Raw genomic sequence first — 18,310 nt, 5'->3', positions numbered from 1 at the left:
AGCTACAAGTTACAACTGTCATATTATGTTGTTTTGCCTGAGGGTCCTGACTTCAGAAGTAGGCTATGTTGTTTGGATTAAGTTCCGGATAAATTATATAACATTGTACCTACTCAAAAACATAAAAAATATGTGTCATACAGTACTTAAAAAACAGGTTAAATAGATATAGATCAGCTTAAATATGTTAACTGTGTGTTACTTCATTCCTTTTCCCCCTTAAGGATAAATGGGCATAGTAGCTTTATAATGCCCATATTTCCTGGAAGCCTTTTTTTATTTATTATTTTATATTTAAAAAATGCTGTAATAATACTTGGATAAATTGTATTGTCATGTTGTTGGGTAATTCAATTTAACACATTTTTGCTATAGTGATTTTCTTTGCATTTTCCCATTAAATGATTTTGTTTATAGGATTAACAGTCCTCCCCTGATACAGAGAGTAGCCAAATGTATTTCAAAGTGCTCCAAATATAGTGTTTGAGTTGAACAATTTAAAATTTGTCACATACTTGAATCGAATGGAAAAATGCAAAATGAAGTTACAAACCAATTTATGCTGAGAAGTATTTATATACACTGTGAATTTCCCATGTTCTTGGGTTCATTTTGATTACTGCTCTCTGCACTTGTTGTGCAATGTGCAGTCAATGAGAAGTCAGAGTTTGTTTTACCAACAGTAGAGTCATCTGTTTGTACAATAGCACATTGTTTCAGTGATGGGTTTTCAGGAAAATGCTCATCTAGTTTTCTCTCCTATCTGGAGAGATATCAGCACCACTGGTGCTCAGATAAAAACAAGTGTCCTGAACATTTAGACAGGGAGGGACAAAAGTGACATTTTTCCAGTGATGAAATTGTTTGAAATTGGGAAAGGAACTTAAAGTTTTGCCTCCACTCCCCTCCTTGTCACATGTCTGTTTCACAGCATAGAAACGTTCCTGGATTAGGGGAGAATTAACACAAAGCAAAGACGCCACTTCAGCTGCGTTCTGAAACAAGGGAATCGAGTGAGCAACGGGGCGAAGCCGCACGCCAGCTGCTGCTACTGAAACACACCAGTGTCCAGAAGAAGACAAGTCCCAAAAAGAGACACACAGCAGCACGGACATAGACCACATCGTCACGAAAGAGGAAGAGGTCCCTCCACTTGAAAGCGCCCCCTGACTGAAGCATGGAGGAAAAGCCATTTTCGGTGATTGTGGTGAGTTGGAGTTTTTGTTTGTATTTCTATTCAGTCCCCCCCCCCACCTCCACATTACTGATCTCCTCACACACACCTTGTCAGAGACAGAGTGTTCTTTTTGTCCGATTTGAAATCAGTTCTTCTTGAAGCTACTCACATGAGCAGTATTGTTGTCATTCATGACAAATAGCAGTGTACAGCTGTTGACCATCAGTTGACCCTATGAGCTCTGTACAGAGATGTTCCAAGGATCAGCTAACTGGAGGTGAATTGAAGAGGCCTATAGGCCTACCTAACAAAATATAGGCTAATTAAATAAAAGCATGTCTACCATTTTTATTGTTGCTAACGATGTTCATTAGAGAAAGTAAATGTAGTTAGAATTCTAGCTAGTTGTAAAAACATTTGTAACATGATTTAATGTGGAGGTCTCATTAGCTGTCACCAGCTACTGCACAGCCAGTGGTGAAGTAAAGTTTGTGTAATTTCCCAAGTTTTGTAGTAATTTTTTACTGTAGACCTACTGTCTACATTTCTTATGTTAATAGTGCCACATTTGTACTGTGTTAGAGAGAATCCAATTAGGAACCGAAAAGGCTATAAATTCTGTCCTCCCAAAAATATTTTATAATTTGATCAAAGGAAAATTAAATGATTGTTTCGCACTCAAAATGAAAGATTATTGCATATGAACCAAAGAGCTTTGAAGGTCATTTTGATTATACATTTACTTGGGATAAAGTCAATAAATATCACTTTCATTTGAATGCTCTTTTAGTAGTATTTTGCGTGAATATTTGTTATTTTGGTTCAGCCTATCATTTGAAGACCTACCCTATTTATCTTCGTTAACAAGGTGTTACCTGTACTTGATCGATGTGATTCTACAAGACGCTAGCTTGAATTTCTGAAGTTCCATTTGTCTTTTTATGTATTTTCTATGTGTCTTATGTTTACATAGTTTGTAAGAAACCGGTTTTGACCATCCCTAATCTTGTATGCCATGCCTTCATCCTTTTCGATGTTTAACTACTGAGAAGATGATTGGCTTCTAAGAAATTCTGGGGATAGTGGCTGGCTATAGTAGTAGTACTGAAGTAACTGGACCTTGTGTGGCTTTACCCAAAAGGACCCATGTGTCTGTCAAGCAGGTATACTACAGGCTGATTGTTTGACTTGGCCGATGTGGTTCTTGCAGCAGCCACTTCTGTAATTGTCTGGACAGTGTGTCCCTGGCTGTAAATATGCTCAGACCAAGGCCTCAGTAACAACAACATCACATGTTCTTCACAACAACATTTTCAAACTTCAAATTTCACACTGCTGTTAGTAAACCAGGAAAAGAGATAGAGATAGAATGTTAAACCTCTCTTATCTGGACAGGAAAAAAGTAAGGTTGAATGAGTAAGGTCAAACCCTGAGGTCGACCTTGAGGTCCAAACGTGAAGTCAAAGGTAGATAAGAGCCAGAGATCCTCCCCTCTATTTCCCTCCCCTTCTGTGATTGGTTCCCCCATGCTCCAGTCGCAATGGCTGAGTCTGTTGTCTTCTACTGACAGACAGTGATGCTAGTCATTCCACAGGACCGAACCTTTCTCCCGCCATCACTAACTGTCACTGCTTCACTGCCCCGGCTCCCTTGCATACAGTATATTGCATTACATACACTACATTATTAAAAGTATCTACAGTATGTGGACACCTGATCGTCAAACATTTCATGGGCTTTAATATGGAGTTGGTCCGCCCTTTACTGCTATAACAGCCTCCACTCTTCTGGGAAGGACTTGCTTCCATTCAGCCGCAAGTGCATTAGTGAGATCAGGCAATGATGTTGGGTGATTAGGCCTCGCTCGCAGTCGGCATTCCAATTCATCCCAAAGGTGTTTGATGGGGTTGAGGTCAGGGCTCTGTGCAGGCCAGTCAATTTCTTCCACACCGATCTTGACAAACCATTTCTGTATGGACTTTGCTTTGTGTACAAGGGCATTGTCATGCTGGAACATTAAAGGAGCTTCCCCAAATTGTTGCCACAAAGTTGGAAGCACAGAATTGTCTAGAATGTCATTGTATGCTGTTGCTTTAAGATTTCCCTTCACTTTAAACAAGGGACCTAGCCTGAACCATGAAAACAGCCCCAGATCATTATTCCTCCTACACCAAACTTTACAGTTGGCACTATGCAGGTAGCGTTCTCCTGGCATCCGCCAAACCCAGATTCATCCGTCAGACTGCCAGATGGCGAAGCGTGGTTCATCCCTCCAGAGAACGCGTTTCCACTGCTCCAGAGTCCAATGGCGACAAGCTTTACACCACTCCAACCGATGCTTGGCATTGCACATGGTGATCTTAGGCTTTTTACACGCTACGCGCTTCAGCACTCAGCAGTCCCGTTCTGTGAGCTTTTGTGGCCTACCACTTTGCTGCTGAGCCGCTGTTGCTCCTAGACTTTCTACTTCACAGTAACAGCACCTACAGATGACCGGGGCAGCTCTAGAAGGGCAGAAATTTGACAAACTGACTTGTTGAAAAGATGGCATCCTATGACGGTGCCACGTTGAAAGTCACTGAGCTCTTCAGTAAGGCCATTCTACTGCCAATGTATGTCTATGGCAATTGCTTGGCTGTGTTCTCGATTTTATACACTGGTCAGCAATGTGTGTGGCTGAAATAGCTGAATCCACTCATTTGAAGGGGTGTCCACATACTTTTGTATATATAGTGTATATACATAACCTAATTTATGTTTTAGACGTTGTATACTTATTTTCCCTTGCTGCTAAAATTGTTCTTCCTGGTTTTCTATCTATTCAAGCAGAGAAGTTATATTGCATGGACAGGCTGGTATCATTTTGCTTGCAATTGTGCTTTAGAAACCCAATTCTGACTCTTTCCAACCTTTCTAAGGAAGGCCTTATCTTTTGAATAGCTCTCTAACATCTTTTATAGCTTTGGGCTCACTTTCCCTGAATTGGCAGCCGGATTAGGTTTTGGCAGACCGTTTTACGAGACAGCTAGATGTCTTTTATGCTTTGAGAGAAGAAATGTTGGGAAGGGAGTGGGGTGAGGGATTTGCACATTTGTCTGCTCGGCACCTCATTTAGATGTGGTAGGACAATGAGTAGCATCCTGTCTGACTGCTGCTCTCCTGCTCGTCTCTTGGGAACAGCCAAATGGAGAACACAACTCAAAGCCCCACCTCGAATAGAGCCCGACCAATAAATAAGATGACCGATATTATCGGACGATATTAGCCTTTCACAGAAATATTTCTATTGGTCGTTATTCCACAGATGCCAATATTATTATATAATATTATTCCACTTATGCCAATATTATATACAGTTGAAGTCGGAAGTTTATATACACTTAGGTTGGAGTCATTAAAACTCGTTTTTCAACCACTCCACATATTTCTTGTTAACAAACTATTGTTTTGGCAAGTCGGTTAGGACATCTACTTTGTGCATGACACAAGTAATTTTTCCAACAAGTGTTTACAGACAGATTATTTCACTTATAATTCACTGCATCATAATTCCAGTGGGTCAGAAGTTTACATACACTAAGTTGACTGTGGCTTTAAACAGCTTGGAATATTCCAGAAAATGATGTCATGGCTTTAGAAACTTCTGATACGCTAATTTACATAATTTGGAGGTGTACCTGTGGATGTATTTCAAGGCCTACCTTCAAACTCAGTGCCTCTTCGATTGACATCATGGGAAAATCAAAATAAATCAGCCATGGCCTCGTAAAAAAAATTGTAGACCTCCACAAGTCTGGTTCATCCTTGGGAGCAATTTCCAAACGCCTGAAGGTACCATGTTCATCTGTAGAAACAATAGTATGCAAGTATAACCACCATGGGACCATGCAGCTGTTATAGCGCTCAGAAAGGAGACACGTTCTGTCTCCTAGAGATGAACGTACTTTGGTGTGAAAAGTGCAAATCAATCCCAAAACAACAGCAAAGGAACTTGTGAAGATTCTGAAGGAAACAGGTACAAAAGTATCTATATCCACAGTAAAACGAGTCCTATATCGACATAACCTAAAAGGCTGCTCAGCAAGGAAGAAGCCACTGCTCCAAAACCGCCATAAAAAAGCCAGACTACGTTTTGCAACTGCACATGGGGACAAAGATCATACTTTTTGGAGAAATGATGAAACAAAAATAGAACTGTTGGCCATAATGACCATTGTTATGTTTGGAGGGAAAAGGGGGAGGCTTGCAAGCTGAAGAACACCATCCCAACTGCGAAGCACGGGGTGGCAGCATCATTTTGTGGGGGTGCTTTGCTGCGGGAGGGACTGGTGCACTTCACAAAATAGATGGCATCATGAGAAAAGAAAATTATGTGGATATATTGAAGCAACATCTCAAGACATCAGTCAGGATGTTAAAGCTTGGTCGCAAATGGGTTTTCCAAATGGACAATGACTCCAAGAATACTTCCAAAGTTGTGGCAAAATGGCTTAAGGACAAGAAAGTCATGGTATCGGAGTGGCCATCACAAAGCTCTGACCTCAATCCTATAGAAAATGTGCGAGCAAGGAAGCCTACATCCCGGACTCAGTTATACCTGCTCTGTCAGGAGGAATGGGCCAAAATTCACCCAACTTATTGTGTGAAGCTTGTGGAAGGCTACCCAAAATGTTTTACCCAAGTTAAACAATTTAAATGCAGCAGTGCTACCAAATACGAATTGAGTGTATGTAAACTTCTGACAAACTGGGAATGTGATAAAAGAAATAAAAAATAATTCTCTCTACTATTATTCTGACATTTCACATTCTTAAAATAAAGTGGTGATCCTAACTGACCTAAGACAGGGAATTTTTACTCGGATTAAATGTCAACAATTGTGAAAAACTGAGTTTAAATGTATTTGGCTAAGGTGTATGTAAACTTCCGACTTCAACTGTACATAGAATAAACAAATATGTCTGCTCATTTGAGGTATTTTAAAAACAAAACATTTTCAATGGTTACCTGAGGGCTCTCTACTAGCTGGTCATTGAACATCATACAGCCCTAGGTCACAATGTGCGAGAGAGAGTAAGCATGTTGGTTTAACAGTGAGTAGTTTATAACAGCCAGCGTATTTGTAAATGAAAAAAAGTACACCAATCAAGCTGCCCTGTCCTCATCACACTCTCCACTTAGTTAACATTAGCAGGCTAGCTAGCCAGCAAAGTTGTTAGCTTAGCTATCTAGCCAGCAATATAGTTAGCTAGCTATCTGTGCTACTTGTGTGCTAACACTGGACTGGTGCCAAAGTGAACACTCGACACAAAAATAATACTGTTACTGTCTAGGCCTATTATGTTAGCTAGTGGGTTTATTTTGTTTGTTTTCCAAAATATTCCATCTTCAAAAAGCAAGACAGTTGGCACAGATCTATCATTCGGGCCATGTGCTAACATGGGAGATAAGTAGCTATCATTAGTTATCTAGTTAAATTAGAATGTGTGACTAAAAGCAGTCTGGCAAGAATTTGCCTGCTTAAACGTTTCCAGTCATCAGCGCATAGCCATTTGCAGTTGAAATGTATAGCCAATATATGTTGTATTGACAGGGTAATGTACATATGGGTTCTGTGAGAAAACATTGTCGTAATGAACAGCTAGCTTGTGCGTGTCATAATGTACTCATTGCGAGGTTGCCATGAAGTGTTTGTTTACATAACCTTTGACTGTTTTAAACACTGTAGTAAATCTACTCAAGACAAATGCTGCCGTTGACAAGTAGCGGTGACATTACGAACAGCATGTTACTGCATTTCAATGCTTATTTGTGAATTTGTGAACAGTGCAGTTTCAGATTTACTTTGAGACAAAGTTTAATTAATTCAGCCAGCCACCCCTTGTGGTGGTCTAGCACAAACACTTTTGCGAACTTCTTATACAGTGCCACTTCTTTAACTTGTACCTAAGAAGGTAAACTAAACAAGTTTTATATTTACTGTTGTATTTATAGAGGATGTAGTTGCTTTTTGGTGGATATCCTGTAAACCACAAATAAAATGTTCATAAATAATGTACAATTGTATATTTTGTTAAATCATAATTTAGAGTATCTGGTAATTAGTGTAAAAGATTATTGTGTAATTTTGTAATAATTTTTTAAATAAATTCTTTTCACCTCTAAATTACTTTATATCTGCAGATCTAACGGTAATCGGTGACTTTTGCCTTTCTAAAATCGGTATCGGATCCAAAAATACCATATCGCTCAGGCTCTAGTCATACAATGGTGACGAGCATGTCAAACGATTTTGAAAAGTGCTTTCTATCATCACTTCTAAAATATTTTTTTTTACAAAAATCCCCATGTCTTTGCCTACCTCGTCACCGACGCTAGTTTTAATGTGAGCGGTTTAGAAACGCAATCTGAGGGCTACCAGTCCCAGACGTCCCAATATTTTCAAACATGTTTGATTTTATAGTCACAAAATCTGCAATGCTCTTGTAGCGTGATGTGCAACGACAAGTTTTGAGAACAGTGATCGGCAATAGCCAATGAGACCTCCCAAGAGAAGGAGCCAGTGAGATGATGATCTTGTTTCCCATCACACAGGATGTGTAGACTCTCGAGCAGGAGCGATGACTACTACTAGTATGCGTTTGTACTTGCCTTTAACCAAAGCCAAAGTGTCAAATCGTTACAGCTCTAAAGTTCACAAACAATGTTATTCAATTGAAAAATGTTGGCTAGATATTTGTGACTTGTTTCAGGAAATTAGGCGCATTTCCATGTCACTACTTCACAGGAGTGGCATTTGAACGTAAACATTTATTAGAACTACAAAAGTTGTGCTACTTTCAACAACATTGATGCCCTAAATTTAGCAGGCGCTATCGAAAGATCAGTTGGAAAAAGTGATGGTCTACTTTCTGCACACGCCATGTTCAGTGTGAACCGGAGTGACTTGACACAATGCTAGCCAAATTATGTATCTACAAACAAAACGTTAAATGTTAAATGTTTCAAGTCTGCTGTGAAGCGTTCATCCATGTAAGAGTCTAGCTACATTTTCAGATATATGTTTCTAATTTTGTCAGAAAGTTGTTGTTTTTTATTGCAAGTTAAAGCGTACTGTTAGTTAGCTAGCAAATGTTAGCTTGCTGGCTCGATAGCTAACGTTACGTGTATGGTCTGTGTAGTAATATTATTTGAATCAGAAAAACATTTGCATTGCTAGGTATAGCCTAATGTTAGCTAGCTAACATTGAACCTTGTTTGTTTAGCTTTAGCTACCTGCAGATTCATACTACAGCTATGGCAATGTTTGTATTGGTAGTAGTATGAGTTGGGATTATGCCGGTTCATTGTTTAGCTAGCTACCTAGCTAGCTACATGTCTAAACAAAAGGTTCCACTTCGGCCAGACAATAGTGACCCATCTACGTAGCTAGATGTGGCTGGTGTGTCGGTGTGTCGGGTAAGCGCCATCTAATAATAAGAAAACAACATGTTTTAAATATTTGTATCTGTTTTGGACATTGCTACTATGCTAGTAACCACTATGCTAGTAAACGTTTACACCGTCTGTGTCCTGTGCATGTGACAAATAAATGTAGATTTTTATTTGATATAGCGTGTGTTTGTGTTTACCACATAGACTCACATGAGAATCTTTAAAGAGATGTGTGGGGCTAAGGCTTTAGAGGGTGTGAACGATGCTGAATGGGTGTAGACAAAGAAGAGCTCTCCAGTAGGTGTACCAAAACATTCAAGGGACATTTTCTCAAAACGTGGGTTTTCAAGTTTAGCAACTTCCAAAGCAGAATTACTTTTCCATTGTTCCTCAACTGCAGTGTATGATATCCCATTTTCTAGCTCTGAGTCTCTACTTTTGTCCAAAGTAAAACGCACAATTTCAAATGTTGCTACATAACACCGAATCTAGGCGGTCAGTTACATTTCAACTCTGTATGGCAAGCGTGAATGTCTGACGGAAAACTTTTATGAGGCTTCTTTGAGCCACAGCTCATTCTAGGTGAGACAGCGTGGTATCGACAATCCTCATGACCAAGTGAAGAATCTTGTAGTGTGTAACCCCCTGTCTGTACCACATCCTTAAGTCTGCGCACCACTACGTTGGCAAAGCAAAATAAATAAATACAGGAAAGCCTGTTGTTTAATGTGAGAGGCTCAGTGACGTTAGGATTTAGAAAATCGGCTTCAGTCCTTTATGTTGCCTACTTTGTAACATTCTCACCTTGGAAAACTGGCAAGACTGTGACTGTAGTATTGAGGTGTGTATGAGTGGGTGGTCTCAACGACTTTATGTTGTTAACAGTTGCCCTGCCATGTGAAGTTTGCGTAAAGACAATACGTCTCAAGTTAAGTTTGTCTGTCCCATACAACTTCAGTCTGCCCAAAAGTTTTTTCTTTCCTCCTTATGTAAGGAGGACCATATTCAGCTGTCAATCACTCACTTATATTAGCTTAAGTGTTCACATCTTTGTAACTGTGCAATCGTGCTGCCTTCAGGGCATGGGAACAGGTGTGAGGGAGCAAAAGGGAAGTTAAACATGATTTCTGTTTATGTTTGAACCTCTGACTGTACAGTGCACCAAGTGGCAGAGCCAGGGAAAATGCAGCCACTGTGGCGAAGGTACAGTGGGGGGAGGAAGGTCACCAAATGCCAAACACGTCCACTGCTGCGCTTCCTTTTAAAGATCCCCCAACCAAAGAACCCTTTGAGTTTCGGCCTTTAGATTTCATTTGAAGAAACCACTCAGGCTGAAAATAACGTTTTTTCCAACTTTTCTTCCTCTCCCTTCTGTTTAATGGCAGCCCCCTCCAAAAAAAGGGTAAACAAAGTTAAAAAAGAGACCCACTTTCATCCGCTGGCGAGTTTGTAAAATTATGGACAGCTATTGAGCATTGTGTTCCCTCAACGGGCCTCTTAAATCTTCTCATCTCTTTTATTATTATTATTTTCAACAGTCCATTTGAGGTCTTTCAAAGGCTTTTCACCCCATATTTAGGTAATTTGTTGCGCTTGAACTCAACCTGCTCTGCCCCTTGTCTAGTGAATGGGAGATATAGGAATGGGATAAAGCGGGTCTGCTGTTCTCGGGGCTCCCACACAGGAACACCCGTCTTCACATTAGTTATCACTTTGATTCCTTCAATTGATTCCTTCAATGCCCAAGGCTCACCAAAAGCATCTCAAATTCCCCCACCATTTCAAATCGAATCAACGTGCACCTACTCATTCAAGGGTTTTTCATAATAGTGTAGACATCAGAACTATGAAATAACACATATGGAATCATGTAGTAACCAAAAAATATATTTTATATTTGAAATTCTTCAAAGAAGCCATGACAGCTTTACACACTCTTGGCATTTTCTCAACCAGCTTCACCTGGAATGCTTTTCCAACGGACTTGAAGGAGTTCCCACATATGCTGAGCACTCGTTGGTTGCTTTTCCTTCACTCTGCGGTCCAACTCATCCCAAACCATCTCAATTTAGTTGAGGTTGGGTGATTGTGGAGGTCAGGTCATCTGATGCAGCCCTCCATCACTCTCCTTCTTGGTCAAATAGCCATTACACAGCCTGGAGGTATGTTGGGTCATTGTCCTGTTTGAAAACAAATGATAGTCTGCCTAAGTGCGAACCAGATGGGGTGGTGTATCGCTGCAGATTACTGTGGTAGCCATGCTGGTTAAGTGTGCCTTGAATTCTAAATAAATCACAGACAGTGATCACACCTCCTCCTCCTTGCTTCACGGTGGGAACCACAAATGGGGAGATCATCTGATCAATTTTCCGCATTGACTGACCTTCATGTCCTAAAGTAATGATGGACTATCGTTTCTCTTTGCTTATTTGAGCTGTTCTTGCCATAATATGGACTTGGTATTTTACCAAATAGGGCTATCTTCTGTATACCACCCCTTCCTTGTCACAACACAACTTATTGGCTCAAAGGCATTAAGAAGGAAAGATATTCCACAAATGACCTTTTAACAAGCCACACCTGTTAATTGAAATACATTCCAGGAATCTCAAATATAAAATATATTTTGATTTGTTTAACACTTTAACACACTACATGAATCCATATGGGTTATTTCATTGTTTTGATGTCTTCACTATTATTCTACAATGTAGACAATCGTAAAAAATAAAGAAAATCCTGGAATGAGTTGTAGGTGGGTCCAAACTTTTGACTGCTACTGTATATATTTTGTTGTTGTTGATTATTCACATGTTCACTAAGGTATGTTACATTGTATCTGGTTCCTGGAACTCTGACATAATTCCAAATAGGACCTAGAATCCTACAACCACCAGTTATGTTGACCTAGCTAGAGACAAGGCCTTCAACCTGGCCATTGCACAAAAATGTTCCTCTGTTGAAGTTTTTCCCCCTCTTATATATTAGTTAATTTAATTTTAAGATTATGAAAGTATGCAGGAAGAATGAAATACCAGATACATTAGCACAATGAGCTGATGCCAACACATTCACATTCATTTTGATGCTATTTGAATGATTTTAGTAAATTCATTGTTACTCCAGAAATATTTGCTGTGTATGTAGGCTACGAGTCAAATATGAGATTTTCTAACTTTTGGTAACCTATTCCCCCTCCAAAAAATGTGGGAATTTAGTTTTTTTCCCGCAAACCTCTGTCACTTCTAATAGTATTTCATCTCAACTACGATTGCTGCTGCTCTTCTAATTTGCTCATTGTTGAATCCACGTGAGGCGAACTCAAGTCACATATAACTCACTTTAATCTCCAGCAATGATCCCATATGTTTGTCAAATTGTGTATGTTGTGTGCTTTTTCCAGCCCTATTTGTTCCCAAGCTACTCCACTGAGCCCCATTCTCCCTGGAGGGGATCTGAGCTACACGCTATTTATAAAGAATTAACAGCTGGGGCCCTTCCAGCTAAATAACGGAGCGGAGAAATTATCATGGAAACTTCAGGTTAACCCAAGCGTTAGAGATTGCTCTCCTGTGTCCCTGAATGCTGCCAGGCTAAGCAAACGTCACACTTCAAACTGGAAGAAATGCTCAGGAAGTTGTTTTCCGACCAATGAATTTGTCCTTTTGTTGCCCAGACAAAGGCTGTCAGTCGCGCCAAATAATGGCAGTTTAAAAAAAAAAAACTTTCTTTGGTTTCTGTCCTCCGTGTCATGTAGTCCTTCCAGCCTGAGAGATTCTCCAGAGCTACTTGCTGTCACTTTTCTGTTTCCCGGTCTAAACTGTTGAGTAAATTGAGGGTTATCCAAGTTTTCCATGTGCCAAGCCTTCGCACACCCCATCACTTACTTGGGAACCTAATCAGAGGTGATGAGATATTAAGTTAATTGCAATAAGGGACAGAGATCTTTATGCAGGCGGATTTAATAGGACCAAACATTAGCATCTCCACGAGTGAGCTGGACATCTCTTCAGCACTGCACTGGATGCTACATCTATCACTAAAGAAGACTAGATGGAGAAAAAAATACATGTCATACCAATTAACAGAGGTCTCTACGATAAAGTTGAATGACTGCTAAACGCATCCCGTGATCCAGTCTACACCTGATATTAAAATGTGTTCTGTGATCGTATTGTGGACGTTACAGTGAGATGTTCTAGAGGAACACACTCAGTACTCATTTTGAGCCTGATAGTTAGGCAATTGTTACTTTTGGGGGGGAAACAAATCGGTATCAACTAAAATAAATCAAATGAGGAGAAGGAACATAAGATTAATTCCTACTTTTGCTCAAGGGTAGCTAAAAATCCCACCACTCATAGGAAACATGAACCATGGAGTATCCAAGTAAATCTTATTCTGCTTGTGCAACGTTACAGTGCCTTCAGAAAATATTCAGACCCCTTAATTTTTTCCACATTTTGTCACATTACAGCCTTATTCTAACATTTATTAAATTATTTTCCCCCTCATCATTCTAAACACAATACCCCCATAATGACATTATTGTAAATGTATTAAAAATAAACAGAAATACCTTATTTACCTAAGTATTCAGACCCTTTGCTATGAGACTCCAAATTGAGCTCAGGTGCATCCTGTTTCCATTGATCATCCCTGAGATGCTTCTACAACTGGATTGGAGTTCACCTGTGTTACATTCAATTGATTGGACATGATTTGGAAAGGCACACATCTGTCTATATAAGGTCCCACAGTTCACAGAGCATGTCAGAGCAAAAACCAAGCCATGAGGTTGAAGGAATTGTCCGTAGAGCTCCGAGACAGGATTGTGCCGAGGCACAGGCCTGGAAAAGAGTACCAAAACATTTCTGCAGCATTGAAGGTCCCCAAGAACACAGTGGCCTCCATCATTCTTAAATGGAAGAAGTTTGGAACCACCAAGACCAGAGCTGGCTGCCCGGCCAAACTGAGCAATCGGGGGAGAAGGGCCTCGGTCAGGGAGGTGACCAAGAACCCGATGGTCACTGACAGAGTTCCTCTGTGGAGATGGGAGTACCTTCCAGAAGGACAACCATCTCTGCAGCACTCCACCAATCAGGTCTTTATGGTAAAGTGGGCAGACGGAAGCCACTCCTCAGTAAAAGGCACATGACAGCCCACTTGGAGTTTGCCAAAAGACACCTAAAGGACTCAGACCTTGAGAAACAAGATTCTCTGGTCTGATGAAACCAAGATTGAACTCTTTGACCTGAATGCCAAGAGTCACGTCTGGAGGAAACCTGGCACCATCTCTACGATGAAGCATGGTGGTGGCAGAATCATGCTGTGGGGATGTCAGGATATAGAGAAAGATGAATGGAGCAAAGTATAGAGAGGTCCTTGATGAAAACCTGCTCCAGAGCACTCAGGACCTCAGACCGGGGCGAAGGTTCACCTTCCGACAGGACAAAAACCCTAAGCACACAGCCAAGACAACACAGAAGTGGCTTTGGGATAAGTCTCTGAATGTCCTTGAGTGGCCCTGCCAGAGCCCTGACTTGAACCCGATTGAACATCTCTGGAGAGACCTGAAAATAGCTGTGCAGCGACGCTCCCCATCCAACCTGACAGAGCTTGAGAGGATCTGAAGAGAAGAATGGGAGAAACTCCCCAAAAACAGGTAAGCCAAGCTTTTAGCATCATACCCAAAAATACTCAAGGCTGTAATCACTGCCAAAGGTGCTTCAACAAAGTACTGAGTAAAGGATCTGAATTCTTGTGTGATATTTCAGTTTTTTATATTTAATACATTTGCAAAAATGTCTAAACCTGTTTTTGCTTTGTAATTATGGGGTACTGTGTACAGATTGATGAGGAAAAATAACAATTTAATCAGTCTTATAATAAGGCTGTAACATAACCAAATGTGGAAAAAGGTAAGGGGTCTGAATACTTTTCGAATGCACTGTACATTGGAAATTCTCTGAGTAGCTTGTCCCTCTACGTTAGCACTGATATTTTGATGCTGCCAATTAAAAAATTAAAAACATAGCTATTACATTTGTCTTGCCTGCAATATAAGGGCATGACTGTTTCATGGACTCTGTTTCCTCCTCTCAAGACCCAAAACTAGAAATTAGATGACCCAAAACAGAATAAGATCAATGACAAATGGCTTTTTTATGTGTCTTCCTATTATTTCAGCAAAAAGCTTTGTGTGTCAAGTGGTGGGATAAAAGTCATGTTTGTTGGAGCTTGCCTTTGCAATATTTGTAAATATATATATATATATATATATATATATATATATATATATATATATATATGTGTGTGTGTGTGTGTATATATATATGTATATATATATATATATATATATATATATATATATATATATATATATGTATATGTATGTGTGTGTGTATATATATATATATGTGTGTGTGTGTGTGTGTGTGTGTGTGTGTGTGTGTGCGTGCGTGCGTGCGTCGGTATCTCTAGTCTGAATACCAACTGAGTGAGATCTGGAAACGGCACATCCAGCAGGGCAGTAAGTTGCGAAGTGACATGTTTGGTCAGCAGTAGTAATGTAGCCCACACTGAAGACCCTTGTTTGCTTGTCAATAGAGGCAGCGTGCTCTGAATAGGAAAGAGTCCCAAAGGCAGCTAATTTCAAACATGGGAGCATTCTGTGCCACTTTAAGGCTTGTTTTGGTTTTATTTCTATTAGATTGAAATGTTGTGTAATAGGAAGATTTTCTATCTTATTGCTGATATAACGGTAGGCTTATCCTTTCAAGAAGTATGAGATTATCCTTTGCAAAAAAATGCTTGCAGATTTGATGTTCTAGAGAACTCAACTCAAATGCTTGAAATGGGTGAGATCTACTCTCTGATAGGAGCGTAGTAGGAAATAAAAACTGCAAGTTTAGATTTGAAATGGAACTCCCAATGCTCCCCTTCCCTCTCTCGTGTTCTCTCTCTCTCCTTTCTCACTCTCTGGCAGGACTGTGGCCTACCCCTGCTCCATAGCAACTGGGCTTTTCTCAGGCTGCCGGGCCACCTCATTGATGGGCTGTGCACAGCCAGACGACCCTTTCTAAATTCTTGCATGCCTTAGTCGGAAGTTGTCCTGTCCCAATGGCCTCCATCACCCTGCCCCCCGCCACTACCATATTCAGGGTCATTAGTGTGAGGAGTGTGGTGGTGAGTTCTGAGCTGAGGAAGGTCCCCGTCTCCCTGTCTCGTTTGGGGTTAGCCTATATATTCTTAGCAGCAGGGTTGTGTGCGATGGGCAAGGTATGACCTGGGTATGACTGACACCCAATAGGGAGGTGCCTGGAAAAGGTTAACCGGTTGACCCCCATCATCTGTCCTGGGAGATCTGTCTGTCTCAGTTTAATCTCCAGACTCCACAATCACGCTCTTGCTCTCTTCCCAAGGGACTATGCCATTGGATCTGACTTTTTAATGACAAATCCTTATGTGGGAATGTTAGTTTAAATGATTTAGAATTTACACTCAAGCAGTAGTTGTAAAGGGGGAAAAAATTGAAACATTTAACAGATCCGGGCAATTACAGAACATGGCATCTGTGATGTTTAATTGGAGCTAAATAGCAGACATAACAGAGCAATTAGGGAAACAAGTTCCCCAACATGTCAACTGGCTTTTATAGTAATCTTGTCTCTTTTCATGGTTGTAGTCACCCTCTCCACAACACTCTCCTTTAAACTATTGATAAGCGGCAGGCAAAATAGCGCATTGCAAAATCCTCATTAAATCTGACCTATTCTGTGGTGTACAGGCTCTCTGGTGGCTGACTAATAGGAGTTGGCTGCGGACCCTGTGAAGTTTCTAATGACCTACAGTGTCAGAATCCCCCACCGCCAGGCTTGTGGCTGCCTGGGCCTCATATGGAACCCCAGAGGAGCTCTGCATGTGTGTAATTTATTCTGCTATCCCACACACTCGCTCGTCTGCAGACGTTTACTACTAAAGAGCATGCAGAAAGTGTGCTGTTGCCTAGCTAAGCAATTTCATTCCTCCTCATGGAATAAAAAATTATTAGCCCACTTTTCATGTATATTTCTGGAATTGTAGAAAAGCTGAAGAACATACTCACATCCAGGTACTCTTTTGCAGGTGCTGGATTTGTAGGGGATAAAAACGCTGCACATGGCTGTTCATGCTCCCAGGTGATGTTACCGATACAACGTTTCGACCCTTAGGTTTCCATCAGCCATCATATTTCTGGAATTTAGCATGCATGAAAATGTATCTGATTTAGCCTTCATCTCTGGCCAGTTATTTTTTCTACACGTTGTTTTATAGCATTTCATTTGTGTATATAAAACACATTAAATGATTTCCACTACCTTGATTACTAGCATAACTTGCCCCATTATGTTGTTCATTTCAAAATAAACTTTTCTGCTAATCAAATTTCAAATGTCCTAAATTCTATTTAGCAAATAGTAGCCTAATTGTTGGAATATTTGTTTTGCTCTTTACAATAGCAATAGTGCACAATTACTTTTCTGTTTCTTTTTAAACTAATGTCTGTACGTACTCATTTCCTCCAATGAGGGTATGGTAATTTGCCTTTAAAGTCATGTTCCAACACTGATTGAGAAATCAATACTTTCTGTCTGCATTCTACAGCTCATCACATTAACTCATGGAGTCTATTCACTGAAGTGGTTGCCTCCATTGTCCGCCACCATCAAATGTCTATTAGGCTCCATGACAGGTGTCAGTCAACTTTTGACCCCACTAACTGGATACTCTGAGGACTTGGCCATAAGCAGAGTTTGAAAAGGGGGCTGTAGGCAGTGAGAAGGGTATATATCCTTGTGCCTTTTGCACTACATACAGGGAGGAATTGGCCATGTCAAGGGACAGGGATTTGAGAGTCAAGTGTTCATGAATGGGAGTGTTGGTGGTCTGGATGCAGCTGCTTTGAAAAAAAGTGGAAGAAATTTAGAGACAGCAAGGGTAGTGAGTCCAGTGGAAGCGTACGGCTCCTCACTTTTTCTTTAGTCTCTTGAGGAAGGCTTGGCAGGAGCCCTGACTCCAGGCAGCTAAACCAGCAACTCCCCTCGCTCTGTATTCAGCCAAGGTGCTGGAATGACAACGACCCATTCATTGTGGAGGTAGAGGCAAAGGCTGTGGATCTCGCCTGTCTTTTTGGGAATGGGAGGGGGGGGGGGGATTTTCCTGAAATCGTGAAGTACAACAGAAGGGGGACACTGAGAGGGAGGGCAAGCAAAAGCGAGGGAGGGAAGGAGAGAGGAAGGGAGGGCGAGTGAGAGGGCTACTATGCCGCATGATTGAGAGAGGCAGAGAGGAAACAGAACTCCATCAGATGAAATGAGGTGAAAATAATTCAGGCATTAATCAACCCCGGGCAAAAGGAGGCTGTTCTTTTTTTCCCTCTTTCTGCGGAACCGAAAGGAAAGGTGTGAATGAAGAACTCAGGAGTGGAAACGAGAGAACCACTGGGCACTATCAAATAATGTCAGAGTCCAACAGCAATGCAGCCTGTACAGCCGACCAGGTCAGTTTTTTTCTCTCATTCTTTTCATCTTGTGTCCTATTTGATACACAGATGTGATACATTTGATCTCAAGCAAAATGTTGTCATTTTGTCAGCTCATGGAGAACACTTCCGACAGTTACTAACAGGAAAGAAAATAAATTAAATCAAAGTAATTT

General features: G+C 40.6%; 1 protein-coding gene across 12 annotated transcripts in view; it reads left to right on the top strand.

Annotated features, from left to right (window-relative positions):
* LOC110530321 (sodium- and chloride-dependent glycine transporter 1) overlaps window positions 1-18,310 on the top strand; it is an 82,619-nt gene that overhangs the window by 17,366 nt on the left and 46,943 nt on the right. For 6 of the 12 annotated variants that reach the window (XM_021613260.3, XM_021613258.3, XM_090182295.1 and 3 more), the window contains exon 2: window positions 932-1,207. The exons of 1 other annotated variant lie outside the window; for it this stretch is intronic. In XM_021613260.3, the coding sequence (XP_021468935.1) occupies window positions 1,178-1,207 (30 nt within the window). In that variant the 5' untranslated portion in view covers window positions 932-1,177. Of the gene's footprint in view, window positions 1-931; window positions 1,208-16,400; window positions 16,535-16,738; window positions 18,153-18,310 lie in introns of all 12 variants that reach the window. 5 more of the 12 variants (XM_090182293.1, XM_090182289.1, XM_090182290.1 and 2 more) reach the window with 2 other exon arrangements.

This window comes from Oncorhynchus mykiss, chromosome 8 (assembly GCF_057628025.1).
Source record: "Oncorhynchus mykiss isolate SJ-2025 chromosome 8, ASM5762802v1, whole genome shotgun sequence".
Classification (NCBI taxonomy): Eukaryota; Metazoa; Chordata; class Actinopteri; order Salmoniformes; family Salmonidae; genus Oncorhynchus; species Oncorhynchus mykiss.
The sequence above is the reverse complement of the archived record's forward strand: the minus strand, read 5'-3'. Positions and strand labels throughout refer to the sequence as shown.